Below are 27,045 nucleotides of genomic sequence, written 5' to 3' on the forward strand. Positions count from 1 at the left end.
AGAGGCCGAGATACAGCACAATGATAAGAATAAAGCCGGTATAGTATCAAAAGCTGCCACTTCTATGTCTAGAAATATTACTCAAGAACCAAAAGACCAGACGCCGTTGCACAGAAATGTTCCGGAGACTGAACACAATATCCAAAGGCCCGCAATTGCATCATTGGTTGGGACAACCAAACCTGTTATGGTTTTCACCCGCCCAGAGCCACCATCAAAGCCTAGATCTTACATGCCCCAGGAATCGGTCAAGCCCCGTGTTGCTAGAAAGTTTCCAGTCATAGAGAAGAAAGTGTCAAAAAAGCAAAAAGTGACACCGGCATCTTCCTTCAAGATGAAGAAAGACTTTGATGTTAGGTCAGCTGAAGACAGTGATGACAGTAGCACGTCTTCCAGTTCTGATTCCCAGGATAGTGAGGACTTGGAAAAAAGAGTAAAACGTAGTAAGAAGAAAAAGAAAAGGCATTTGAGGAAGTCCCAGACCTTGGCTACATCAGAGCAAGGTCAAGTTGGCAGTGGTGACCCCACAAGCTCCTTGTCTCCTACAGCAGACAGATTGCCTCATGTGGAGGAACCTCCTGCTACTGACTCAAAATGGGACCACAACAGTGCAAAGGGAACCATAGAAAGAGCAACAATAAGTGTGGTGTCACCAGTTAAGACCACAGCCAGGTCGGTAGATGAAATAATAGCCTCGCTGCGGTCTCCTCAGTCATATACGGCTTCAGACTTGATGATAAAGGAGTTAATGGAGAGTGTGTTGGGACTGGACTATAACATAACATCTGGGGTAAGTCTTCTTTTAGATTCTCATGCAGCTGGGTAAAATGTTTGTGAAACTAATGTGAAAGAACCATTCTTCTCAGAGCCAATGTCTACCTGCAATGAGCTTACCTACAAGACTAGGAGACATAGCAGCTGCTGTGCGGCCTAGTGAGTCTCCATTGGTGAGGAATGAGACCAAGGAAGAAGGAGAAGGAAGATGCCATGGACAGCCTGGTGTCCATGATAGGCATCCATTTTTCACTTTTTGAGCCCACCATATGCTGTTGGTGGTCATATAAAAGTGGACCCCTATTCCAGTGTTTGCTATGGACCCCACAGTTTTTTTGCCTTCGCTATTTATATTACCTCCATGTAAGTATTGTAAGTGTTGAGCTAGTGAGTTATTTGGGATTAGCAAAAAAAGGGTCCGATTTTTCCTCCCAGGAACAGCACCGCCTTTGGGATGGGCTGTGTTTGGCATTGTAGATCATTCATGTAAAGAGGGCTGGCCTGCAATACCATCCACAGCCTATTCACAGGAGTGGTGCACTTTCTGTAAAAAGTCAGACCCACCTTTCTAATACTCAACAACGTAAGACAATTTTTCTACTAAAAAGCAATATGAAAATTTGGAACCTATGTATTAGTTAGGGCTCATTCACACGACAGTATGAATAGTTCTGCATCCATTTCGCAATTTTGAAGAATGGATGTGGACCCATTCATTTAATGGGGCTGCAAAAGATGCGGACAGCACAGTGTATGCTGTCTGCATCTGTATTTCAGTTCCACGGCCCCACAAAAAATATAGAGCATATTTCAATAATGGGCCTTCTGTTCTGCAAATTGCGGAACGCACACGGGCGATATCTGTGTTTTGCGGGTCCGCCATTTGCTGACTGCAAAACACGGCAGTGTCGTCTGAATGTGCCCTTAGGGACACAAGTCCGTAGTGCTGTATCGTTTCTAATCTCTCACATCAGGTCCTGAACCCCGTCTGTTTTCTCCGATGTACGAACACACACACACTGGGGTCTAGGTATGTGGTGGTCAGTTAAAAAGGTTTTCTGAGTCTTCTTGATGGCTCTTCTAAAGATGCCCATACATCTTCAATAGCCATAGGTTGAGCCAGTGGCGTACACACAATCCACGGGGCCCCGGTGCGAAACTGATCCATGGCCCCCCCCCCCCCAAACCCTCTGCCACGCGTGTATGCGCGCGCGCGCGTGTGTGTATTTGTGTGTGTATATATATATATATATATATATATACACACTGTATATTACTATATACAAGAGGATGATATTCGGTATAACCCACGGTATTCCCACGTAAAACCAGCTCTGCTACATTATGTAGCAGTGCTGGTTTTGTCATGCATTTCTTTTGCCTTCATATAGTAAAATACTTTATTGGCCTATCAATGGCTTTATAACTAACTCTGCTATATTTCTGTAGCCTACAACCTCTGACTGCCCAGTTGAAACTACTACACCCAACATGTTCTGGCAGTAATAGTAAATGGATATTGGTGCAATTCTGAGCTACTAGTCTATATAATACAGACGTGGACAAAATTGTTGGTACCCTTTGGTCAATGAAAGAAAAAGTCACAATGGTCACAGAAATAACTTTAATCTGACAAAAGTAATAATAAATTAAAATTCTATAAATGTTAACCAATGAAAGTCAGACATTGTTTTTCAACCATGCTTCAACAGAATTATGTAAAAAAATAAACTCATGAAACAGGCATGGACAAAAATGATGGTACCCCTAGAAAACACAGAACATAATGTGACCAAAGGGACATGTTAATTCAAGGTGTGTCCACTAATTAGCATCACAGGTGTCTACAACCTTGTAATCAGCCATTGGGCCTATATATATGGCTCCAGGTAATCACTGTGTTGTTTGGTGATATGGTGTGTACCACACTCGACATGGACCAGAGGAAGCAAAGGAAAGAGCTGTCTCAAGAGATCAGAAAGAAAATTATAGACAAGCATGTTAAAGGTAAAGGCTATAAGACCATCTCCAAGCAACTAGATGTTCCTGTGAGTACAGTTGCACATATTATTCATAAGTTTAAGATCCATGGGACTGTAGCCAACCTCCCTGGACGTGGCCGCAGGAGGAAAATTGATGACAAATCTAAGAGACGGATAATCCGAATGGTAACAAAAGAGCCTAGAAAGACTTCTAAAGAGATTCAAGGTGAACTTCATGCTCAAGGAACATCAGTGTCAGATCGCACCATCCGTCGTTGTTTGAGCCAAAGTGGACTACATGGGAGACGACCAAGGAGGACACCATTGTTGAAAACGAATCATAAAAAAGCAAGACTGGAATATGCCAAACTACATGTTGACAAGCCACAAAGCTTCTGGGAGAATGTCCTGTGGACAGATGAGACAAAAATCGAAGTTTTTGCCAAGGCACATCAGCTGTATGTTCACAGACGAAAAAATGAAGCATATCAAGAAAAGAACACTGTCCCTACTGTGAAACATGGAGGAGGCTCTGTTATGTTCTGGGGCTGCTTTGCTGCGTCTGGCACAGGGTGTCTTGAATCTGTGCAGGGTACAATGAAATCTCAAGACTATCAAGGAATTCTAGAGAGAAATGTACTAGCCAGTGTCAGAAAGCTTGGTCTCAGTCGCAGGTCATGGGTCTTGCAACAGGACAATGACCCAAAACACACCGCTAAAAACACCCAAGAATGGCTAAGAGGAAAAAATTGGACTATTCTAAAGTGGCCTTCTATGAGCCCTGACCTCAATCCTATTGAGCATCTTTGGAAGGAGCTGAAACATGCAGTCTGGAAAAGGCACCCTTCAAACCGGACACAACTGGAGCAGTTTGCTCATGAGGAGTGGGCCAAAATACCTGCTGAGAGGTGCAGATGTCTCATTGACAGTTACAGGAAGCGTTTGATTGCAGTGATTGCCTCAAAAGGTTGCGCAACAAAATATTAAGTTAGGGGTACCATCATTTTTGTCCATGCCTGTTTCATGAGTTTATTTTTTTACATAATTCTGTTGAAGCATGGTTGAAAAACAATGTCTGACTTTCATTGGTTAACATTTATAGAATTTTAATTTATTATTACTTTTGTCAGATTAAAGTTATTTCTGTGACCATTGTGACTTTTTCTTTCATTGACCAAAGGGTACCAACAATTTTGTCCACGTCTGTAAATATGTAGGCTACATATGTATTATATAGACTAGTAGCTCAGAATTGCACCAATACCTCACATATATAGTATATACAGCAGTGTACTGATATCTGTACACACAGCATCTATTATACCTTGTACCTCACATATCAGTGCACTGCGGTATATACTATATATCTGTACATATTGCATGTATAATACTGTGTAATATATGCAGTGTGTGTGTGTATGTGTGTATATATATATATATACACACAAACACACACACACATACACAGCAGTGTATTGATGTGAGACATAGAAGGTATAATACTGTAGCTGCAGTGTTTACAGATATATGTGGTCAGTTATACATTATGGTCACTGTGTGTGTGAGGTATATGAGGTAGTGGTCACTGTAACCTTAGGCTACTTTCACACCTGCGTTCAGGTGTCCGCTCGTGAGCTCCGTTTGAAGGGGCTCACAAGCGGCCCTGAACGCAGCCGTCTGGCCCTAATGCATTCTCAGTGGAGGCGGATCCACTGAGAATGCATCCGTCTGCCAGCGCTCAGCCTCCCCTCCGTTCAGTGAGCGGACACCTGAACGCTGCAAGCAGCGTTCGGGTGTCCGCCTGGCCGTGCGGAGGCGAGCGGATCCGTTCCGACTTACAATGTAAGTCAATGGGGACGGATCCGCTTGAAGATGACACAATATGGCTCAATCTTCAAGCGGATCCGTCCCCCATTGACTTTCAATGTAAAGTCTGAACGGATCCGCTCAGGCTGCTTTCACACTTAGAAACATTTTCTAAGTTATAATGCAGACGGATCCGTTCTGAACGGATGCAAACGTCTGCATTATAGGAGCGGATCCGTTCAGAACGGATCCGATCGAACGCAGGTGTGAAAGTAGCCTAACTGTCTGAAGTATTATATATGAGTGAGCAATGAGTAAAAACAGGGCATGGAGGGGGGGTAAATGATGAAAAGTGGAGGACCTCCTCTTACCACTCCAGTCCAGTCTGTATGAATTAACGCAGAGCTGATTGTGAACTTCTAATACTTGCTGTTAGGGGTTGAAGGACCTGGGATGATGTCATCACAGGTCCTGGCAGATATACCTTTGAAACCTAGGAACTACACCATTTTTGGTGCAGTTCCTTTGCTAGATTCTGCAGGACCTGTGATGTTGAATTACTTGAATATGATGTCATCACAGGTCCTGGCAGATGCACTGTTCTAACCTGGGAACTACACTTTACACTGTGCAGTTCCCTTACAGGACCTCTGATGACATCATCAAAGGTCCTTTAGCTTTAGAAAGATAAATAGGAGCAATTAGGGGGCGGGGCCTCTCCTCCACTTCGGGGCCCCGTCTGCCTATATGGTAGGTAGCCACTGCTCAGGGGGAGGAGACTCAAGGGAGGGTAGGGCTGGTAGCAAGGAAACAACACTGGGGGGGCGGGCCCCGGGCCGGCCACCCGGGTTATACAGGCACAGCACTACTGCAGGGCGGGTCCACAGGCGGCCGGGGAGGAGACTTAGGGGGAGGAGACTCAAGGGAGGGTAGGGCTGGCAGCAGGGAAACTCAACACTGGGGGGCGGGCCCCGGCCGGCCGCCCGGGTTATACAGGCACAGTACTACTGCAGGGCGGGTCCACAGGCGGCCGGGCCCCCTGGAGTGCCGGGCCCGGTCGCAAGTGCGACCCCTGCGACCCCTGTATGTACGCCACTGGGTTGAGCTTGTAATTCTTGTCAATGGGGAGAGGGGAGTAAGTCGCTGCTGGAAACTTATGGCGGTTGATTGTCTTCCCTGAGAACAAAAAGATCAGGTGTTGAAATTCAACATGTCCGATCTTGGGAAGACCCCTATGCAGTTAAAGGGATTGTCCCACGAAAAATATTCTACAGTTTTCAAACCAGCATCCGGGTCTGAATACTTTTGTAATTGCATGTAATTAAAAATGTTGTATAGTTATTCAGTAAAATGTATCTGTATAGCACCAGTTAATTTATTATTTCTTTGTCCTGCTCACTGAGAAGGCCGCACATGCTCAGTTTCATGTTTCGACTGCCTCCTGAGTTGTGATAGGTTGAGCATGGACACGCCTCCTGAGCTGTGATAGGTGGAGCATGGACACACCCCCTTAGCTGCAGCAGAAAAGGCACTCCCCTTGAGCTGTCAGCTAGATATAAATCTAGCAGAGCAATGAATGGGGAGATCTCTGCATCCATGTGAGGTACAGGGCTGGTTCTAGTTTTGTTAGAAAGAGATTGTCATGTGCGATATGATGTCTGATTTTAATTTTTTCCATTATTCATGGGATAACCCCTTTAAGATAGTCTACCGTTCCAACCGAAGTCCTTGTATCATATTGTAGTGGCTGTGGATGATATTGGAGCTCTGTACATTCAAGTGAACAGTCTGACCCCCATCTGATAATGGTGGCCTGTCCTAAGAACAGGCCACCAATATACAGTACAGACCAAAAGTTTGGACACACCTTCTCATTCAAAGAGTTTTCTTTATTTTCATGACCATGAAAATTGTAGATTCACACTGAAGGCATCAAAACTATGAATTAACACATGTGGAATTATATACATAACAAAAAAGTGAGAAACAACTGAAAATATGTAATATTCTAGGTTCTTCAAAGTAGCCACCTTTTGCTTTGATTGCTGCTTTGCACACTCTTGGCATTCTCTTGATCAGCTTAAAGAGGTAGTCACCTGAAATGGTCTTCCAACAGTCTTGAAGGAGTTCCCAGAGATGCTTAGCACTTGTTGCCCCTTTTGCCTTCACTCTGCGGTCCAGCTCACCCAAAACCATCTCGATTGGGTTCAGGTCCGGTGACTGTGGAGGCCAGGTCATCTGGCGCAGCACCCCATGGCACTCTCCTTCATGATCAAATAGCCCTTACACAGCCTGGAGGTGTGTTTGGGGTCATTGTCCTGTTGAAAAATAAATGATGGTCCAACTAAACGCAAACCGGATGGAATAGCATGCCGCTGCAAGATGCTGTGGTAGCCATGCTGGTTCAGTATGCCTTCAATTTTGAATAAATCCCCAACAGTGTCACCAGCAAAGCACCCCCACACCATCACACCTCCTCCTCCATGCTTCACGGTGGGAACCAGGCATGTAGAGTCCATCCGTTCACCTTTTCTGCGTCGCACAAAGACACAGTGGTTGGAACCAAAGATCTCAAATTTGGACTCATCAGACCAAAGCACAGATTTCTACTGGTCTAATGTCCATTCCTTGTGTTCTTTAGCCCAAACAAGTCTCTTCTGCTTGTTGCCTGTCCTTAGCAGTGGTTTCCTAGCAGATATTCTACCATGAAGGCCTGATTCACACAGTCTCCTCTTAACAGTTGTTCTAGAGATGTGTCTGCTGCTAGAACTCTGTGTGGCATTGACCTGGTCTCTAATCTGAGCTGCTGTTAACCTGCGATTTCTGAGGCTGGTGACTCGGATGAACTTATCCTCCGCAGCAGAGGTGACTCTTTCCTGGGGCGGTCCGCATGTGAGCCAGTTTCTTTGTAGCGCTTGATGGGTTTTGTGACTGCACTTGGGGACACTTTCAAAGTTTTCCCAATTTTTCGGACTGACTGACCTTCATTTCTTAAAGTAATGATGGCCACTCGTTTTTCATTACTTAGCTGCTTTTTTCTTGCCATAATACAAATTCTAACAGTCTCAGCTGTGTATCCACCTGACTTCTCCATAACGCAACTGATGGTCCCAACCCCATTTATAAGGCAAGCAATCCCACTTATTAAACCTGACAGGGCACATCTGTGAAGTGAAAACCATTTCAGGTGACTACCTCTTGAAGCTCATCAAGAGAATGCCAAGAGTGTGCAAAGCAGTAATCAAAGCAAAAGGTGGCTACTTTGAAGAACCTAGAATATGACATATTTTCAGTTGTTTCACACTTTTTTGTTATGTATATAATTCCACATGTGTTAATTCATAGTTTTGATGCCTTCAGTGTGAATCTACAATTTTCATAGTCATGAAAATAAAGAAAACTCTTTGAATGAGAAGGTGTGTCCCAACTTTTGGTCTGTACTGTATGTATCGGGAAAACCCTGTTAAAGGGGTTGTCTCACTTCAGCAACTGGCATTAATCATGTAGAGAAAGTTAATACAAGGCACTTACTAATGTATTGTGATTGTCCATATTGCCTCCTTTGCTGGCTGGATTCATTTTTCCATCACGTTATACACTGCTTGTTTCCATGGTTACGACCACCCTGCAATCCATCAGTGGTGCTTGTGCTTTCACACTATAGGAAAAGGAGCCGGCTTCTCTGGTGCCTGGGAGTGTGCATAGGCTGGGGCTTTTTCCTATTGCAGGGTGGTCGTAACCATGGAAACAAGCAGTGTATAACGTGATGGAAAAATGAGTCCAGGCAGCAAAGGAAGCAATATGGACAATCACAATACATTAGTAAGTGCCTTGTATTAACTGCATCTACATGATAAATGCCATTTGCTAAAGTGAGACGACCCCTTTTAGTTATCCGTGTGACAAGAAACTAGAGAAAACAACATATGCTATACTGTGCTAAACTATAGAAAAATACATTATAATTATTATTATTTCAGGAAGCTACGGAGGAGAAAACCCATGAAGAAGAAAAAGAGACAATTCAGCCTCATCTGGACGATACTGAAACATCACACGCAGAAGCTCAACCTCCAGAGCAGGTAGGATTGCCATGAAGAGGACCCGACAGCTCTCCTGACAAGTCTGTTAGTAAATTCTTGTATTCCCCGTAATATAATAGCGCTGGGCCACCTTTTAACGGAGTGTTAGGCTAGTATCACACTATCGCTAGGATGTGGCAGGCTGTTCGGGCATGGAACAGCCTGCCGAATCTCTCTGCATTCCGGCGTTGCCAGAAGCCTGTAAATCTCCGTCCGACCCTATTAACTGTAATGGGGACCAGCGGAGATCCGTTGTCAATTTATTCATAGAATGAGGCAGATTTACCAAATCCTGTCTAAAATGTAGACCGCGTAAGTCGGTCTAAAAATGTGCACATTTATCACAGGGGCTCAGGCTGGATGATCGCTGTGTTGCAGGAATAGATAATTCTCTCTCACTTTTATGCCAACTATTGATTGCCTTTTTTAGTGGCAATATTTGTGGCACAATTTTTAGTGTAAAATGTCACATTTAGGCCAGATACGCCCTTTTCAACTCAACCCCACCCCTTGGAGAGCTAGGAGCAGTGGATTTGTCTAAAACTGCAATAGGGTTTGGTGCATTTTATGACATTAGTAAATGTGGACTAATGAGTTCCAAGAAAGCATGCTTCAAATTTCATAGGAAGTACCAGAAATAACTAAAATAGGTAGTAAAATCAAATCCTATTTAAAGAGAACCTGTCGCCACGATCTTGGACTTTTATCTGCAGTAATACATAAGCAGTACTGGACATAAGGAGTTCGATTTGCTATTTTTTATTTTCTTACCGCCCACCCTTTCCTCCAGCTAACAATGCTCAAAGATGCTCTGAAATACATTGTCAGGACTGCTGTGCATGCGCACATGAGTCCTCACCATTATGTTAGAACGGCACAGCAGTCTGGACTGTGTACTTCAGAACAGCTCACATCAGGAACGGGGGGTGGGGTTCAGAATAAAAATAAAAAATAACTGCCAAAAAAGGAACGGAGAGGACTGCTCAGTGACTGTGCGACATGCATTAATTGGTGATGGTCTGAAGGCTGGGACTCCAGCTTAACCCTTTCCAAAATTCTGCCATACATGTACGGCAGAAGTCTGGTCTTTAGCAATGGCGCCCACTCGCGGGCGCAGCAGGGACATAACCCCTGGGTTTCTGCTGTTTTACACAGCAGAAGCCTGGGGCTAATGTCTGCGATCGGGGGTAATGCCGACAGCAGATCTTTAATCCCTTTGGTGCCGTGGTCCAATGTGGTTGAGATCAGGGTAGGCATCCCATACTTGTAATAGGCCTGAGCCTGTACAAGGCCTCCAGACCAATTACTAGTATATTCCAATGCAGGCCTGTAGGTGGCAGCACTACATTGGAATAAACCAAATTGAGTATTTCGAAATGGATGGATATTCATTACAGAATACAAGATGCATATAGAGTGCAATATAAGGTGACTTAAAAATGTAAAAAAGGTTTGAATTAAAATAAAAAAAAAAAAAAATGAAATCACCCCCTTTCCCTAGAATAAATAAAGAGTAAAAAAAAAAGTTAAACATCATGGGCATCACCATGTGCAAAAACGTCCATACTATTAAAATCTAAAAATATTTATCCCAGCGTAATGAAAATCAGAATCAAAATGCTGATTTGCCATTTTTTTGTCACTTCACCTCCCCCCAAAAATTGAACAAAAAGTGATCAAACAATGAGCCTCACACAGCTACATAGACATAACTAGAAAAGGTTATGGGGGTCAGAATATGATGATGAAAAGAAAAAAATTGTTTCCAATTTTTTTTTTAAAATTATATAAATGTGGTTTTGCTGTAATGATACTGACCTGGAGAATGAAGGTAACAGGTCAGTTTTGCCGCATAATGATTGCCGTCAAACATAACCCACAATACTGTGGTGGTATTGCGTCTTTTTCCAATTCCACCCCATTTGAAATAGTTTCCAGTTTCCCTCTGCATTGCATGCAGTTTTAAATGGTGTCACTAAAAAGTACTAATTGTCCCACAAAAAGCAAGCTCTCATATGGCTGTGAATGGAAAAATAAAAATGTTTTGGCTCTTGGAACGCAGGAGCGAAAAATTTAAATGCAAAAACGGAATAAATGAAGAATGAAGGGCCCCTGGCAGGTGAGTTGGATGAGTTGCAGTTCCTGTACAGCACATGTGTACATTTTTGGTATATATGGTGCAGTTTTATGCTGGTGAGGGCCATAAAGGGGCAACCACCCTTGTGTGCCGCTATGTGCGCGCTTCTCTCCTCTCATTCTAGTGATCTGTGGGGGTCTCAGCATTCACACCACCACCTATCTAAACTTATCTTACATTTGAGAGCCCTAAAACATGGCAAGCTGAAATGATGTATATTAAATATGTACCACTTTAAGTGGCTCCTTATGTGCTTATTAGAATATAAGGCTTATGATGTCAATTTCTATATTACATTTAGCCTGAGCTCCAGGTTCCTGAGGCAGACACCACACTGATGGATCCCAGGCTTTCTACTCAAATGTCTCTTTTCATGGATAAATATGACGAAGAACAAAGTCACCAAAGGTCCACGTCCGCTGGGGAGCAAACCATTAAATCAGTGAAGACGGAGGAAATGACAGAAGAAGAAGAAGCCAAAGAAACCCTCAAGTCATCGTCACAGGTAAAGGACCATATAACTGATCTTATACATTAGAACAAAGTGGGGGCTCAGTTCCATTTTTCCGTATGGCATATACAGTATACAGTAATTACATAGGAAAAACTGGGCTGGACATAAAATTTTCAGTAGATGCTTCCACAAAAACAGAACGGATCACGAAGACATACGGAGTACATTGCGTACGTGTTTCATATTTTTTGCGGACCCATTGACTTGAATGGAGCCGTGGAACGTAATTTGAGGGCAATAATAGGACATGTTCTATCTTTCAACGGAATGGAAAAACGGAAATACGGAAACGGAATGCACACGGAGACACTTCAGTTTTTTTTGCTGACCCATTGTAATGAATGGTTCAGTATAAGTAACGCATACTGAAGTAAAAAAACGGCCAGTATACTGAACGCAAAAAACGTTCGTGTGCATGAGCCCTTACTCGCAGACTTCAGATCAGATGATGCCAGTGAGGCCAGAGTTATGGGAATCCAATATGTGCTGACTACATAGATCAAAATCCTGCATGTCATTTTAGCAGGTCTGAACCTTACCAGTTCCATTATATCCCAATATAATTGGAGTATTTGCAATGCTGGAATTGAGGGTCTGTTGCTTCTGTGAGCGGTGGCGACTCCCTGGCTGTGTACGGAAGGAGGGGCAGTGGTGAGAAATCACCAGGCGTTGACAGAACAACTGTTTGTATTTTTACTGGTTGAAATAATCTTGTTTTCCCTTTTTAACCCCTGAAACCTTTATCTTGGCTTTTTGTTTTTCTTCAGATCTCCATCTCGGACATCATTCATGTGAAAGGAGGTGCAGCGCCACTGACGAGACGCGAGACACCAAAGATTCGACCTTCTGCGGCTCTTCTTGCCACCTGGACGCCAAGAGCAAAGTAATTACTACAAGAGTGTTAAGGACCAAGGGATAAATATATAGATTATCCTTTATGTCTACATTGTCTGATTATGTCTCCAAGCGCTTCTAGCAAAACTGGCAGTGCATTTTTTTTTAAGCTTGAGACCACATTGCCCCAGTAGCATGTGTTTGAGCAATTTGAGGAATTTTCTATAAAACGGAATTACCGCAAAAATGATACACCTGGAGCACGATGCGGGAGAGAGTGCCACATGCCTTAAGACCATGTTCACACGATTAAAATCCGCCTTGGATTCCGCTGCTTGGAATCTGTGATCCAAGCTCAACCAATACTGACTTAAATGACAAAAACTCCACCATTTGCACATGGTAGCGCTTATTTTACAGACTCTAAATTAAAGGGGTTGTCCAACCGTTAATATTGATGACCTGTCTCAGGATAGTTAATCCATATCAGATTGGTGGGTGTACAACACCTGGCCCCCCGCCAATCAGCTGTTTGCCGAGGAGGTGGCACTCCATGCAAGCGCCGCTTCCTGGTCTTTACATTACGCCTCGTCTCCTGTGGAGCGGTGACATAGTGTAATTACAAGTACTCGCTCCATTCACTTGAATAGAGCAGGTACTTATATTACACTGCATTTCCGAGGCGAAGGGCAGTGTAATGAAAAGGAAGTAGCACTCGCATGAAGCCCTGCCTCCTCTTCAAACTGTTGATCGGCAAGGGTGCCTGGAGTCGGACCCTTGCCGATCAGATATTAAAGACCCATCCTGACAATTGTAAGTATGTGTTGGGCGAGCACTCTAACATCAGGCTAACGCAAATCACACATTTATTGCATAAATAATAAATACATAAAACAATATACCCAATAAAAAATCAATATAAAACAAATGGTCGCAATATATTCGCAAAGGGGACAATTCAAATGCGCCACCATAAATGTCCGTGTTGTGATATGGATCTGTTTACCATGCATGCGCATGTAATACTCTTTGTTTCATATGCGACACCTGAGGGATTGGTATTGTGTCGCAGAATCCAATGAAGTCCTCACTCTATAGAAGTGAGAAAGATGTAATGAAATTATAAGATGGAATCTCGACAAATATATTAATTTGAGACCCCAATACTAGTGGCGTGGATCCGGAGTTGGAATCCCTGGAACTCTGTGGGTGGGCGCCCCGGTTCGACGAGACGTCACATGCTCGGCACTACGGCGTCCCCTCGACCTGGGGTCCCATCCCATGACGACCTTGGGGTCCATTTCTGGATCCAAACCCCTAAGTTTATGCAGTGATACTATTTGCATTATCCGAATTATTTGACCTATCTGACCCATTTGCCAATTAGGATGTGATACAATTTTGGTTTTTCACCATGTACTGTGCTGACTTCAATACACGCTTGTATTGCTCATACCCTTGAATAACATTTTTAATCCAGAGTTAAAAAAAAAAAAAGAAAGAAAAATCGCTGAGAAAACGCATGAAAGAAGAATCACGGTAAAGACAGACATTATAGAAGCCTAACCTTGAATATGTTTTTGATATCTATTACTGACATTGCGGATTATAATATTCGACTTAGAAAGCATACAAAAGAAGAAAAATCACAATAAAGAAATCCAAGTAAACCGCAATGAAGTCCCCAAAAAAATTGTAAATGTCCAATTCTATACTTCAGATCCGGTTTCCATGTATTTATCCCATCTCTACTCGGTACGATGGACGCAGACAGGTGTAGCGTGACCACTGAGGAAGGGATGGTGACATATCCCGAAACGCGTCTGGTAACATCGCACACCTGCTGAAGTATCTCCAGTTGCATGGCCATGCAGACATTTCCATAAAGGAATCGAAAAACTGGATTTTGAGTTTACATATAAGAGACGCCAGACCAGGATGAAACCGAAGTATCGCGAGTTTGTCCCCGCGAGTTTTCGACAATACAGATCTCGATAATACATACTCGAGGACTGCAACGCGAGACGCCGTAAGTCTCCCGCACCGCTCTCCCCTCGTCAAGTCAGCGGAGACACCACAGATAACCCCCGTAGGAAGGAGGTAAGCGGCTGAATAGCCGACATGGTCATCTAAAAGTCGTAATAAAGTCTTATATGACTATTCATGATAGTTTCAATACTATCATTCTTCGGACTATATTAGAACTTATCCGAAAGTAATATCAATACCTCCACTATCTGCGACTTTTCTGCGACACAATACCAATCCCTCAGGTGTCGCATATGAAACACAGAGTATTACATGCACATGTATGGTAAAGAGATCAATATCACAACACGGACATTTCTGGTGGCGCATTTGAATTGTCCCCTTTGCGAATATATTGCGACCATTTGTTTTATATTGGGTATATTGTTATATATTGTTTTATGTATTTTATGCAATAAATGTGTGATTTGTGTTAGCCTGATGTTAGAGTGCTCGCCCAACACATACCTACTTTAGTCATCTCTCTTTTTGGCGAGGCAGGGTGTCCTCTCATTTGGGTTGGTAGCACCATACCATAGGTAATAGGGAGTGATCCACCACTACAACAGAATACCATCCTGACAATTGGTCATCAGTATTAATGGCTGGACAACCCCTTTAAGATATGCTCCTGAGGTGACATGTTACTTCTTAGAAGCGGATTGATAGTGGTTTGTGCATTGTAGTCAAAAAGAAAGCAGAAAAAAATGCTAGCTTCTGAATTATCCCACCCAAGGTATTCAGCTAGTGATTCTGCTACTGATTTTTCTGCCATGGATTTTGGCGTGTGAACATAGCCTCAAAAACACCCATAAGATGGCAAGACACATTGCGGCTGATTTAAAAAGACCGGGGCAGGAGAATTATCTGTTTTACCAATGTCAGACTGGGCTGCCTAGGACCCACCAGTAAAATTCATTCTGGGGGCCCACTGTATATCAACATGCAAATACTACCTTCCCCCACACCGGCAGCAGCAGCAAGATGCTACAAGATGATTGATTATGATGGCCCCTGCAATGAGGGACGTTCCCTGGTGAAAGAGGAAGAGGCTAGCCTGACTGTGTACCTAGAGGTCACCTCAGCCACCTGATGCATCTATGATAATAAACTAGGTACAGTATTTTTCCCCTATAAGGCGAACTTGCCCATAAGACGCACCTTAGTTTTAGAGGTGGAAAATAAGAAAAAAAAATTTTTTTCATCAGACCTCAGCTCAGATCCTCAATTAGACCCCCGATGTTAGTCAGACCTCAGAACAGACCTCAATGTTAATGAGACCCCCAATCAGACCTCAGATTAGACCCCCAATATTAATAAAGCACCTATTCAGACCTCAGATCAGACCTCCATGTTAATAAGTCCCTCATGTAAAGCAAATCGACTTACCTCTCCTGCTCTGGACATCGGCGCCGCTCTTGAGACCCAGCACTCTTCCTGCCTCTCTGTGCTGTGACCTGACGCCGCACAGCATGAGATGACAGAATGCTGACATCTTCACGCTGTGCGCAGTCAGAGCACAACGAACGGCCGAGGAAGACCAGAAAGCTTCTCCTGTATTATTGAGCGCTTCTATAATGGAACCGCTCATTATTAGTCACCCTATAAGACGCGCTGACATTTTACCCCCCAAAAATGTGCGTCTTATAGGGCGAAAAATATGGTACTTTGTTAAATAATCTATCCAGTTTTTATATGATACCAAAGGCTTGTTTAGATGCTGTACCCTGTCTTTCTATATGATGTGCCCTTGTTCAGGGGGTGGTGGATGGGGGCCCACCTTTCTCAGGGGCCCAACAGGGGATTCACCCATTCCCCTGTGGTCCAGTTTGAGCCTGTGTTTTAGACACTTTTTATACCCTGCTGGACACTTTTCAAAAGTGTCTAAAAAGGAGGGCTTGGTTTTGTCCAGTTGTAAAATGTGGCAGAGTTAATGGTGCACACCAGTTTTTTGGCGCAAAATGTAAAGTAAACCACTCAAGATGCAGCAAAAAAAGTTGAAAAGAGATTCACTTGCGCCAAAATGCGTCAAATCTATCAAACAACGCGTGTCTCAGTAATACATTTGCCGCATGTCCAGCCTAACTTCTTGAGGTTTAGTTAAAAGGGGTATTCTGTTTGGGAAAAGTTACCACCTATCCACAGGATAGGGGATAGCTATTAGTTCGGTTGGGTTCTACCTCTTTGACCCCACTGATCACGACAATGTGGACCCCATACTGCTCGGGGCACCTTGAAATGAACTGATTGGCATGTCGAGCATACTCAGTGTTACTCCATTCATCTCTACAGGAGTTCTGGAGACAGCAGAGAACAGCACTCGGCTATTTCTCAAACTTCCATATAGATAAATGGAGCGGCAGTGTGCATGCCCAACTTGTTGCTCCATTTATTTCGGTTTCTATTACTCATAATCGGTGGGGGCTCCAGGTGTAGAAAATGGTAAGAGATGGGCCTACTGGCCCGTCCCCTTCCCCACCCACGCCAAGCCCACAATTTTAGACCCGGTGTCGCCATCTATGCCTGAAATATGCCTAATTTAGGCGTATTTCAGATTAGTAAATGACCCCCAAAAATTCTAAAATAAAAACAGCAAAAATAAAGTCCTATGTATCACTGAAAAAAAGATGCAAAAATGATTTAGATAGGCAAACATAGAAGATCTATGACTTTAGAAGATTCATGGCCTAAAAAATAATACAGAAAGTGTGTCTGGTTGGGTAGGATGAGGTGGTAAATGGCCTACAACTGGTTAATCATGGTCCTGGACCAAGAAAATAGCATTCAGTAAAGTTGTTTTTCTTTAGTTTGCCCTAGTACTAAATGTAAGCACCCATGTTCATTGCATATAGTGGAAATGACCAGGGAGCAATCACATAGTATTATAGATGCCAGTGACGTAGTATTATAAATACCCAGCCTGGACTTAGCAATACAAGACAATGAAAAAGTTAATTTCACATTTTCTGACCCTCGCTCGGAGTTCTTATATCATCGCCTGGTAACTATATAGAAGGATATATCTGAACCATATTTTGTTGACCTTTATAAATTCATAAACTGCTTCTATCATCTCATTTCCAAGACAGCCTCATAAAAAAGCCCTGATTTTCTAAAGCAACCATCTTGGCATTTTGGTGACCCCATACGTGCCCTTACTTATCTACAGTCCCTGGATGCTTCTTCACCCAGGCCAGATTATGTATGAGGAGACAAAAGGAACTCCCAGCCTTCAATAAATACTGTCAGCTTCTCAATGGCACAGAAATGCACTGACATTTTTCCCCTCTCCACTCTCACAAAGCAGAAAATATTTTTTTCGCTGTGCATTAGGTAGAAGTTGGCCACACACGGAGCTTGAACACTCTTCTGTCTCCCGACATAAAGAATGATAAATAGCTGGAGTAAGGAGACGGGAGGCTATAAAAACATGCACCTTTTTACCCGCAACATGCCAAAAACAACTTGTTTCTGCTGATAGACCTCTGGGAATGTTTGCCAATGAGGAAAGTTCCTGGGGCGGCTGTCAGGACGGCCGTGCCAAACACTGGCTTTCTTGAGTTTTCATTGAGAGAAAGGGCTGAGGTGACAGGGTGACATCATGCAGAGGTCAGGTACATGTTTTGTAGGATTGTAAAAGCCCTAGACAATAGTGAAATGCTTAACGGGTCTGTGGAGTCGTGTTTGTTTTTGAGCAGAGGGCCAAGTATTCTACTGATCGGCTTAGACGTCTCTACACACAAGGTTTCTGGCCTGAAAGTGGTAGCCAAGAAGATAGTAGACCTGTAAAAATCCAACCAAAACTATATGTATGTATCCAGAAATGTACAGTGTGAAGGTTTAGTGCACTGCTTCTGTACAGACCTGGCATTGCCTCTACTGGTGATGTGGTGGAGATGTGCACTATTGTCTATGTAGCTGGGGCATTCTAGAGCTCTAGTAGTTAAAGGGAATGTGTGATGAGAATGTGACCTATTGTTTAAAGAGGACCTTTCACAGGTCCGGACATTATAATATAGCTAGTGGATTCTGTGGGGCATACTTATGGCATATTACAGCACCTACTATTTTCTGTATGTGCTGCTCCGTTCGCCCGCTGTGCCCCCCGTTCAGTTTATCTGACTGGTATGTGACTTCATAACATTGGTACAAGGAGGAGGAAACGGCAGTGTTTCTCACGGGGCGTCTCCTTCTCCCTGGCTGTGAGTGGTCCAATTGCAGCCAAGAGCGTCACAGCCAGGGAGAAGGTGACGCCCATTAAGAAAAAGGGCTGAACGGAGCAGTGCATACAGAAAATAGTAAGCGCTGTAATATGCCATAAGTATGCCCCACAGAATCCACAAATTTATATTATAATGTCCGGACCCGTGAAAGGTCCTCTTTAAATCACATTTTTATATGTAACATAATTTTAAAATAATATATTTGAACAAAAACATAAAATTTTGCAGCTTTCGCGCTGGCCTCTAGGCTTAATAATAGGCGCCACTTCTTGGTCTGTACTGATCACTTTACTGCAGTTTCCTGCTTATCTGTGATTCTAATCCTGCCTATAAGGATTTCACCTCTGTGTATAGATAAGACAGGATCCACCATTCACAATAGGTGATTGTCAGAGCAAATCTCTTTGAACAGGTCACAGAACATGCCTAGAAAACTCTCCCATGTAAGTCAATAAGGCCCCCTCCTGTCCATTGTGTCTATGGCCCATGTTGCTGACATAAAACATAATGTTTTGTAAATTCTGTTAAGAACAGTTTAGGCAAGATGGCCGTCCCCATAATCATATTCAGGAAATAGAATAAAGAAATCTGCAATCAGAAAATAAAACTGGCATGTACAATTTTTGCTGACACATTTCCATTAAGACTGTATGAGATTTCCAAGCCCATCTAGTTGATCACAGACAGTTAATTATTATGCAAGCGGGTGTGGACCCACTGCGCCACTGACTGGGTATACTCTGGATGGGCGTAAACTAAGCCACTACCTGGTCTTCACTAGAGTCTCTGATGGTGAGGATATGCTTTGGCCGTTAGGGTAGTTGCTACTCCAGAGCAGTCCCTGAGTCAGTGGCAGCATGGCGGCAGGGAAAGTGGGGAGCCCAGCGCCCTTGCCCGCGGTTAGGGGCAGCAGCGCCGGGACGGACCGCTGGCCTAATAGTACCACCCCCCCCTTACGCCCCCTCTCCTCAGGCCTTGTCCTGGACAATAATTTTTTCAGAAGAGGGGCATTGATGTTTTCTCTAGGTTCCCAAGATCTTTCCTCAAGAGCAAACCCCTTCCAATCCACAAGAAACAGGGTTTTACCTCTACTCTTCCTCATCCCCAGAATAGCTTTTACCTCACAGATGTTTTCATCACTGACCGCAACAGGAGCTGAGACAGGTTTTTTGACAAAACAATTCAGGATTATAGGTTTCAGCAGGGAGACGTGGAAGGAATTCGGTACCCAAAGAGAGGCTGGCAGCTTAAGCTTGTAGGAAACATCATTAATTTGCTTGAGGATCTAAAATGGACCAATGAAGCGTGGACCCAATTTGTAAGAGGGCATTTTAAGCCTAATGTACTTGGAGGCAAGCCACACTTTATCACCAGGATGGAACTTGGGAGGACAAGGGTTGATCAGTAAGAAAATCCATGGCTATCTGTTGCCAATGAGCCTCAGGAACAGGAATTGGAAGTAAGAAACCTGCTGGACGTTGCTTGGAGGTTTTATACTGCGCACATGACGGACAGGCAGCGACAAACTCTTGGATGTCTTGCCGCATGGATGGCCACCAGTACCGTTGAGCAATGAATTTGAAAGTCTTGCGTTGTCCGGCATGACCTGCAATTTTTGAGGAATGACCCCAGACTAGAACTTGCTTACTGAGGTTCTGCGCAACAAAAAAAAAATTCGGGCAGAGTCTCAGACAACTTGACAGGACAAACAGCATATTTTGTGGGATCAATGATGTGTTGAGGCTCCTCCTCCCGATCAGTAGCATCAAAGGACCTCAAGAGAGCATCTGCTTTGATATTCTTCTCTGCGGCACGGAAACGAAGAACGAAATCAAAACGGGCAAAGAATAAGGACCATCTGGCTTGATGGGGATTCAGTCTTTGTGCAGACTGCAAATAGGTCAGATTTTTGTGGTCAGTGTAGATCACCACAGGATGAGATGCTCCCTCTAGAAGGTAACGCCATTCCTCCAGTGCCATTTTGATGGCCAATAACTCTCTGTCCCCAATCGAATAGTTGTGCTCAGGAGAAGAGAAAGCCATGGAGGAGAAACCACAGGTTACCATCTTACCAGAGGAAGCTTTTTGTGAATGCACCGCCCCAGCTCCAAGAGACGATGCATCCACTTCCAGGTAGAATTGCTTGTTTGCATCAGGGCGATGGAGAACCGGAGCCGCAGAAAAGGCCTGCTTCAAGGCCTGGAAGGCCGATTCAGCCTCAGCTGTCCAATTCTTAGGATCTGCTCCCTTATGGGTCAAGGCAGAGATGAGAGTAGTCAAGGACGAGAAGTGCGCCACAAACTGGCCATAGTAATTGGCGAATCCCAGGAACCGCTGGATTGCTTTTAAACCTGAAGGACAAGGCCACTTTAAAATCGCTGACAGATTCTCAGGATTCATCTGCAGACCAGTATCGGATATTATGTATCCTAGGAATGGCAGAGAGGACTGCTCAAAGGAACATTTCTCAAACTTGGCGTACAGACGATTTTCTCTTAACCTTTAAACGACCAGACGAACCTGCTTCCGGTGAGTAGTCAAATGTGGAGAAAAAACAAGGATATCATCTAGGTACACCACAACACAGGAATATAGCAAGTCTCTGAAGATATCGTTAACGAATTCCTGGAACACTGCAGGGGCATTGCTTAGTCCAAAGGGCATTACCAGGTATTCATAGTGACCATCACAGTATAGTGGTGATATAGTGGTATAGCGGGTGTTGAATGCGGTCTTCCAGTCATCCCCCTGGCGAATCCTGATCAGGTTGAAGGCCCCACGTATGTCTAAGAGAAAACTTTAGCTCCCCTGAGGCGATCAAACAATTCAGGAATTAGGAATTTTTTTTTTTTTTACGGTTATCTTGTTAAGACCCCTGTAGTCGATGCATGGCAGTAGTGAGCCATCTCTCTTCTTCACAAATAAGAAACCTGCAACAGCCGGAGAGGAAGATTTATGGATAAATCCTATGTCGAGGTTCTCCTTGATATATTCAGACATGGATTGTGTCTCTGCTGGTGACAGGGGATAGATGCGTCCCTGAGGAGGCGAGGAGCCCGGAACCAAGTCAATGGGGTAGTCATACGGCCTGTGAGGAGGTAGCGTCTCAGCTTTCTTCTTGTCAAATACACCCGCATAAGCATGATACTCTACTGGCAGACCCTGGAGATTGGGTGGTACCCGAGGTGACCGAGCTGGCTGAATTAAGACACTTCCCAAGACAGGACTGTCCCCAATCAAGACAATGAATGAAATCTCTTCAGAATAAAGCGCTCCCACCTCTAATTTTACAGGTTCCGTGATTAACTGTATGGACTCAGATAGAGCCTTTCCATCGACGGATGATACCGTCAGAGGACTCTGCAGGCGTTGAACAGGTATCTGATGACGATCCACTAGGCATGGTTCTCCGTAAATCAAACATTGCCTAACGACAAGGTTACTGGCAGAGTCAGAGGAGGAGAGGAATTGTCTTCACCTAGGGATGCCTCCCCAACAGACCCAAGGCTCTGGAGTTTTCCCAGCTTCAGAGGACAGGAACAGAGAAGATGAACAGCACCGCCACAATAGAAGCAAAACCCCCTTGTACGACTGTGACCACGTTCTTGTTCAGTCAGCCTGACTCGGTCACCCTGCTAGGGTTGTGGCGCAGCCGCAGACGTAGAAGGCTAAGGGACTGAAGATGCTGGATGATATGGTCTAGTCTCACGTGCTACCTCCTTAGCACGCTCCTGGAAGTGCAGATCAATCTGGGTGGCCAGGGAAATAAGGTCGTTCAGGGTAGAGGGAACATCCCGACCGACCAGTTCATCCTTAATTTTCCCGGAGAGACCCTCACAAAAGGCGGCCACTAAGACCTCATTATTCCAGTCCAATTCAGAGGCCATTGTCCGGGACTGGACTGCATACTGGCCCACGGATTGACTTCCTTGGCGCAACCGCAGTATAGAAGACGCAGCTGAGGTGGTGCGTCCTGGCTCCTCAAACACCCTAAGGAAAACCTCTAGGAAGGACTGTAGTTTCATAACGACTGGGTCACTCCTCTCCCAGAGTGGGTTGATCTAGGCCAGGGCTTCTCCTGTAAGGTGCAACATTAAAAAGGTGACCTTGGCTCCGTCAGAAATAAACTGATGCGGCATCAGCTCAAAGTGCATAGTGCACTGATTAATGAATCCCCTGCACTGTTTAGAGTCTCCATCAAAACGTGGCGGAGCTGACAAACGAGTACAGGAACATGGCACATAGGGTTTCAACGGAGCTGGTACCAGGTTAGCCGCTGCAGCGGGAGCTGAAGGGGCAGGGTTGGTGGGCGAAAGGTCATTAAGGCGCATGTTCTCATTGCGTAGATAGGACAGAATATGAACCTGACATTCTCTCTCCTGAGCCAACTCCTGGCACAGTTCGGTGAGGTTTGCTGGGTTCTGATTAGCGGGATCCATGGTCTGAGCAAACTGTTATGCAAGCGGGTGTGGACCTACTGTGACACTAACTGGGTATACTCTGGAGGGGCGTAACTAAGCCACTACCTGGTCTTCACTAGAGCCTCTAGAGGTGAGGATAGACTTGGGCCGTTAGGGTAGGTACCACTTACCAGGTGCCACTCCAGAGCAGTCCCCGAGTCAGTGGCAGCTGACCAGGGGTTCAGAGTACTCGGGGCAAGCACCGAGGGGACTTGCGTGGCCAGGAGATTCCGGGTCTGGACAGGTGGCAATCAATCGAAGTCCGTAGGCGAAGTCCTTGGTCAGAGGCAGGCGGCAAACAGGCAAAGTCCAGGAGTTAAATAAGCAAGGTCCGGTACACCGCGAAGCAGGCAAGAGAGACAACTTCGCACTTGGAGATAGACAAGCTAAAACCATGAGGTTGCTGAGGCCACTTCCTGTGGTAGGAAGCGCCTTTAAAGAGGACCTTTCACTAGAATAAAACTTCTAAACTAACTATACAGACATGTAGAGCGGCGCCCAGGGATCCCCCTGCACTTACTGTTATACCTGGGCGCCGCTCCGTTCTCCCGGTATAGCCTCCGGTATCTTCATAGTTAGGCTCCACCCACGGGAACCTGCCGGCGTCTCCTTCTCCCATATTGTAGCGCTGGCCAATCGCAGCGCTCAGCTCATAGCCTGAGAGGCTTTTTTTTTTACACAATAAAAGCACACAGAGCTACGGGACTGGGTATTGCGGATGTGCTAGCGGCCATCTAGTAACCCATGTTCTCCGCTCTGTACACAAAATCCTGGTGACAGGTTCCCTTTAATGCTGCCATAAAATGATGAAATAATACCACCATACAATGATGAAATACCTCCGTACAGTGATAATTAATACCACCATACATTGGTAAAACAATGCCATAATACATTTATGAAATTATATCACCATACAGTTATGACATACTGCCACCATACAGTGTTGAAATAATACCACTATACAGTGATGAAATAATGCCACATACAGTGATGAAATAATACCATGCAGTGATGAAATAATACCACCATACAGCGATTAAATAATACCGCTATACTGTGATGAAATAATACCAACATACAGTGATGAAATAATACCACTATACTGTGATGAAATAATACCACCATACAGCGATGGAATAATACCACCATACAGCGATGAAATAAAACCACCATACGGCGATGAAATAATACCACCATACGGCGATTAAATAATACCACTATACTGTGATGAAATAATACCACAATACAGCGATGAAATAATACCACCATACAGCGATTAAATAATACCTCTATACTGTGATGAAATAATGCCACCATGCAGTGATGACATAAAGCCACCATTCTGTGATGACATAGTACTACGTTACAGTGATGAAACCATGCCACATAGAATGATAAAGTGATGCCTTCATACACTGATGAAATAATACCACTATACTGTGATGAAATAACACCACCATACAGCGATTAAATAATACCACCATACAGCGATTAAATAATACCACCATACAGCGATTAAATAATACCACTATACTGTGATGAAATAATACCACCATACAGCGATGAAATAATACCACCATACAGTGATGAAATAATACCTCTATACTGTGATAAAATAATACCCAGTAGTGATGACATAGTTACAGTGATGAAACCATGCCACATAGAATGATGAAGTGATGCCTTCATACACTGATGAAACAATACCATCATATGATGATGAAATAATACTACCATACAGTCATAACTTCAGCTTTTACACAATCCATACACAGGATGAATAGACTCATCATGATCCTCCCAATGCCTTTTAATGGATTTGATGAGTTTCTGGTGTTTTATCAGCTTTATTTATGTTTTGTGGTCTTTTACTGGATAAGTAGATGACAGTAAAGGGAAGCAGGAAGCTATATAGGGTATATTCATGTGGCTGACGTTTTGCCAGAAAGGTCCGCCATGGAATCTGGGCCATAAATCTGAAGGCTTGGATCTACATCTGCCAGGGGTCGATGTGGATTTTAAATCCGCAACTGTGTAAACGACAATGTGGATTCCCATCACAACCACTTGAAATGTCCACCGTGTAAAAATACCCTTAGTGAGCATAATAAACTATACAGTATCTATAGAGATATGCATATATTTTAATATTCTCATTACTTAAATGGGCTGTCTGGAGACAGAAAGTTACTAATATAGTGCAATTGGGAAAAGTGCAACGGTTGCCAGATTTCAGGGTCAACACTGTGGCCCCGTAAAATCCTCTTCCACGTTTGACGTTCTGACACGGGCAGAAGGCTTCCTCCCACTCTCTGTGTCAGTGATGGGCCTGAAGGGAGCCCTTTTATGACCATTGTGTGGGTAGGCTGTAAACATGACTTGGCTCCCATTGTTTTCAATGGTAGGCATCGCTGCAGTTTGCGGGCCGACAGTTTAAAGCCATGACTGCGCCAAGAAGGGGCATGTCTTTCCTTGGCGCTGTGTGCACACAACTGCCACTATGGAGCTGTGGAGGGGGTCTGCTTGTGGTTTAGCTCCAAGCTGCAAGCAGGTCTGCAACATCCGAACTGAACAACGAGGTATATAAAGTACAGTGGATCTTGACAGTGTCAGGATCTGCCGTGTGAGCAGGCCCTAAAAGATCCTCTCAACTATAACATGGTATTTTATAAAACTGCGGTTCTGTTTTGCAATAAAGGAGCCTTCGGGTCCCCCCATGCACCAAGACATGTCTGCCACCTCCACCCTCCATGAATGGAGCATCTCTGCAGTTTCAGTGTTGTCTTATGAGATTAGCGTTTTTATTCTTTCACAGTGGTAGACGTATTGTATTCTGTTTTATGTGGTCTTTTAAATAATGAATCCATGTTCTATGTCATCTTTACATCTCGTGTGAGAACTTGAAAGCAGTAAAATTAAGTAATGACATTTTTTTTTTTTCATTTTCAGATTTGGTGAACATCAGACAATCCATCACCTCTGCACCTTGTCACCCAACCATGTCCTACCAAGCTACCTTCAAGTGTCTTCACGGGTGCATCACACAGTGGACAGAAAAGGCCATAATATCGAGCTGAATGTTACCATCCCACCCGAAAGGAACCAAGTAATTGACGCTAAATACGGCTTGCCAAATGGCTGTGAAGAAGAAGACTGGGGGTAATAATATCTTTAGTATTTTAATATTGGTAGTGGGTCATCCAGCTTATCCCCTATTGTCACAATGTAGGGGGAGGGGAGGAACACCAGAATGACAACAGAAAGAAAATGACCACCACCTAGGAAACCCTAAACCTAGCTCTGACTCCTGTCAATATGAATAGACCATACATACACCGTAAACCTAGGCCCTAGTAACCCTGAATAGCCCTATGAGTAGTGACAGGGTCTGAGACCACTGCTTCCTTCCCAGATGAACGAACCAGCGTCTCCCTGAGGCCTAGTAAACAATGAGCAAAAGGGAACAACAGAATACAAAGGGAAGTACACTTATCTTCCATAGAAAATGGATGAGCAGGAACTCAGATGAGGACCACACACCAGCTCTTCCAACTCCAGGCAGATAATATCAACTGCATGGTATGAAGTGTGAGTCCAGACTAAATAGCGGAGCAGTAATGAGCACAAGCTACACCTGAGACAAGAGGTGTAGTCACTACCAACAACAACACTGCAAAAAGTGAAAACAGGCTGTCAGATAACCTAACGTGCAGCCAGTCTCTCAGATCTTCTAACCTCTGTCACAGGAGGGACCGTGACACCTATACACAGGATAGAGCATATGGGTCAGACTACTGGGGCCTCTGCCAATACAACTAATCCCCTATTCACAGGATAGGAGATAAGCCGACCACTGGGGCCCCTGCCGATCATGACCACATTTGAATAGAGTGGACCCATGCACCCTGCCTCCCCATTCAACTCTGTTGGGCACATACTCAGCTACTGTGTCTCCAGCAGTGCCATAGAGTTGAATGGAGCGGTGGACGCACATGCTTAGTCTTTCACTCCATTCAAACGGGGAGCATGGGCCGCAGTTCTCATGTTCAGCAGGGGCTATGGAGGTCTAGCTAGCAGCGCTAGCATGGAGAGCAAACTATGGTCTCGAGTAAAGAGTAAATTCTGTCATGGTCTTGCAGTGTCTCTTCAGGGTATAAAATGTACTTATATTAATATATTCCATTATACTACTTTTCCACCCC

The 27,045-nt window shown here is 44.2% G+C and overlaps 1 protein-coding gene across 1 annotated transcript in view; it reads left to right on the forward strand.

Moving 5' to 3' along the window:
* Positions 1-232: 232 nt before the first annotated feature.
* Positions 233-27,045, forward strand: part of TTC6 (tetratricopeptide repeat domain 6) — a 141,258-nt gene continuing 114,445 nt past the window's right edge. Inside the window, exons 1-5 of the mRNA XM_044271261.1 lie at positions 233-790; positions 8,543-8,644; positions 11,083-11,286; positions 12,063-12,178; positions 25,793-26,002. Of these exons, the coding sequence (XP_044127196.1) occupies positions 233-790; positions 8,543-8,644; positions 11,083-11,286; positions 12,063-12,178; positions 25,793-26,002 (1,190 nt within the window). The remainder of the gene's footprint in view (positions 791-8,542; positions 8,645-11,082; positions 11,287-12,062; positions 12,179-25,792; positions 26,003-27,045) is intronic.

The sequence above is a fragment of the Bufo gargarizans genome, chromosome 11, assembly GCF_014858855.1.
Source record: "Bufo gargarizans isolate SCDJY-AF-19 chromosome 11, ASM1485885v1, whole genome shotgun sequence".
In the NCBI taxonomy this organism is placed as follows: domain Eukaryota; kingdom Metazoa; phylum Chordata; class Amphibia; order Anura; family Bufonidae; genus Bufo; species Bufo gargarizans.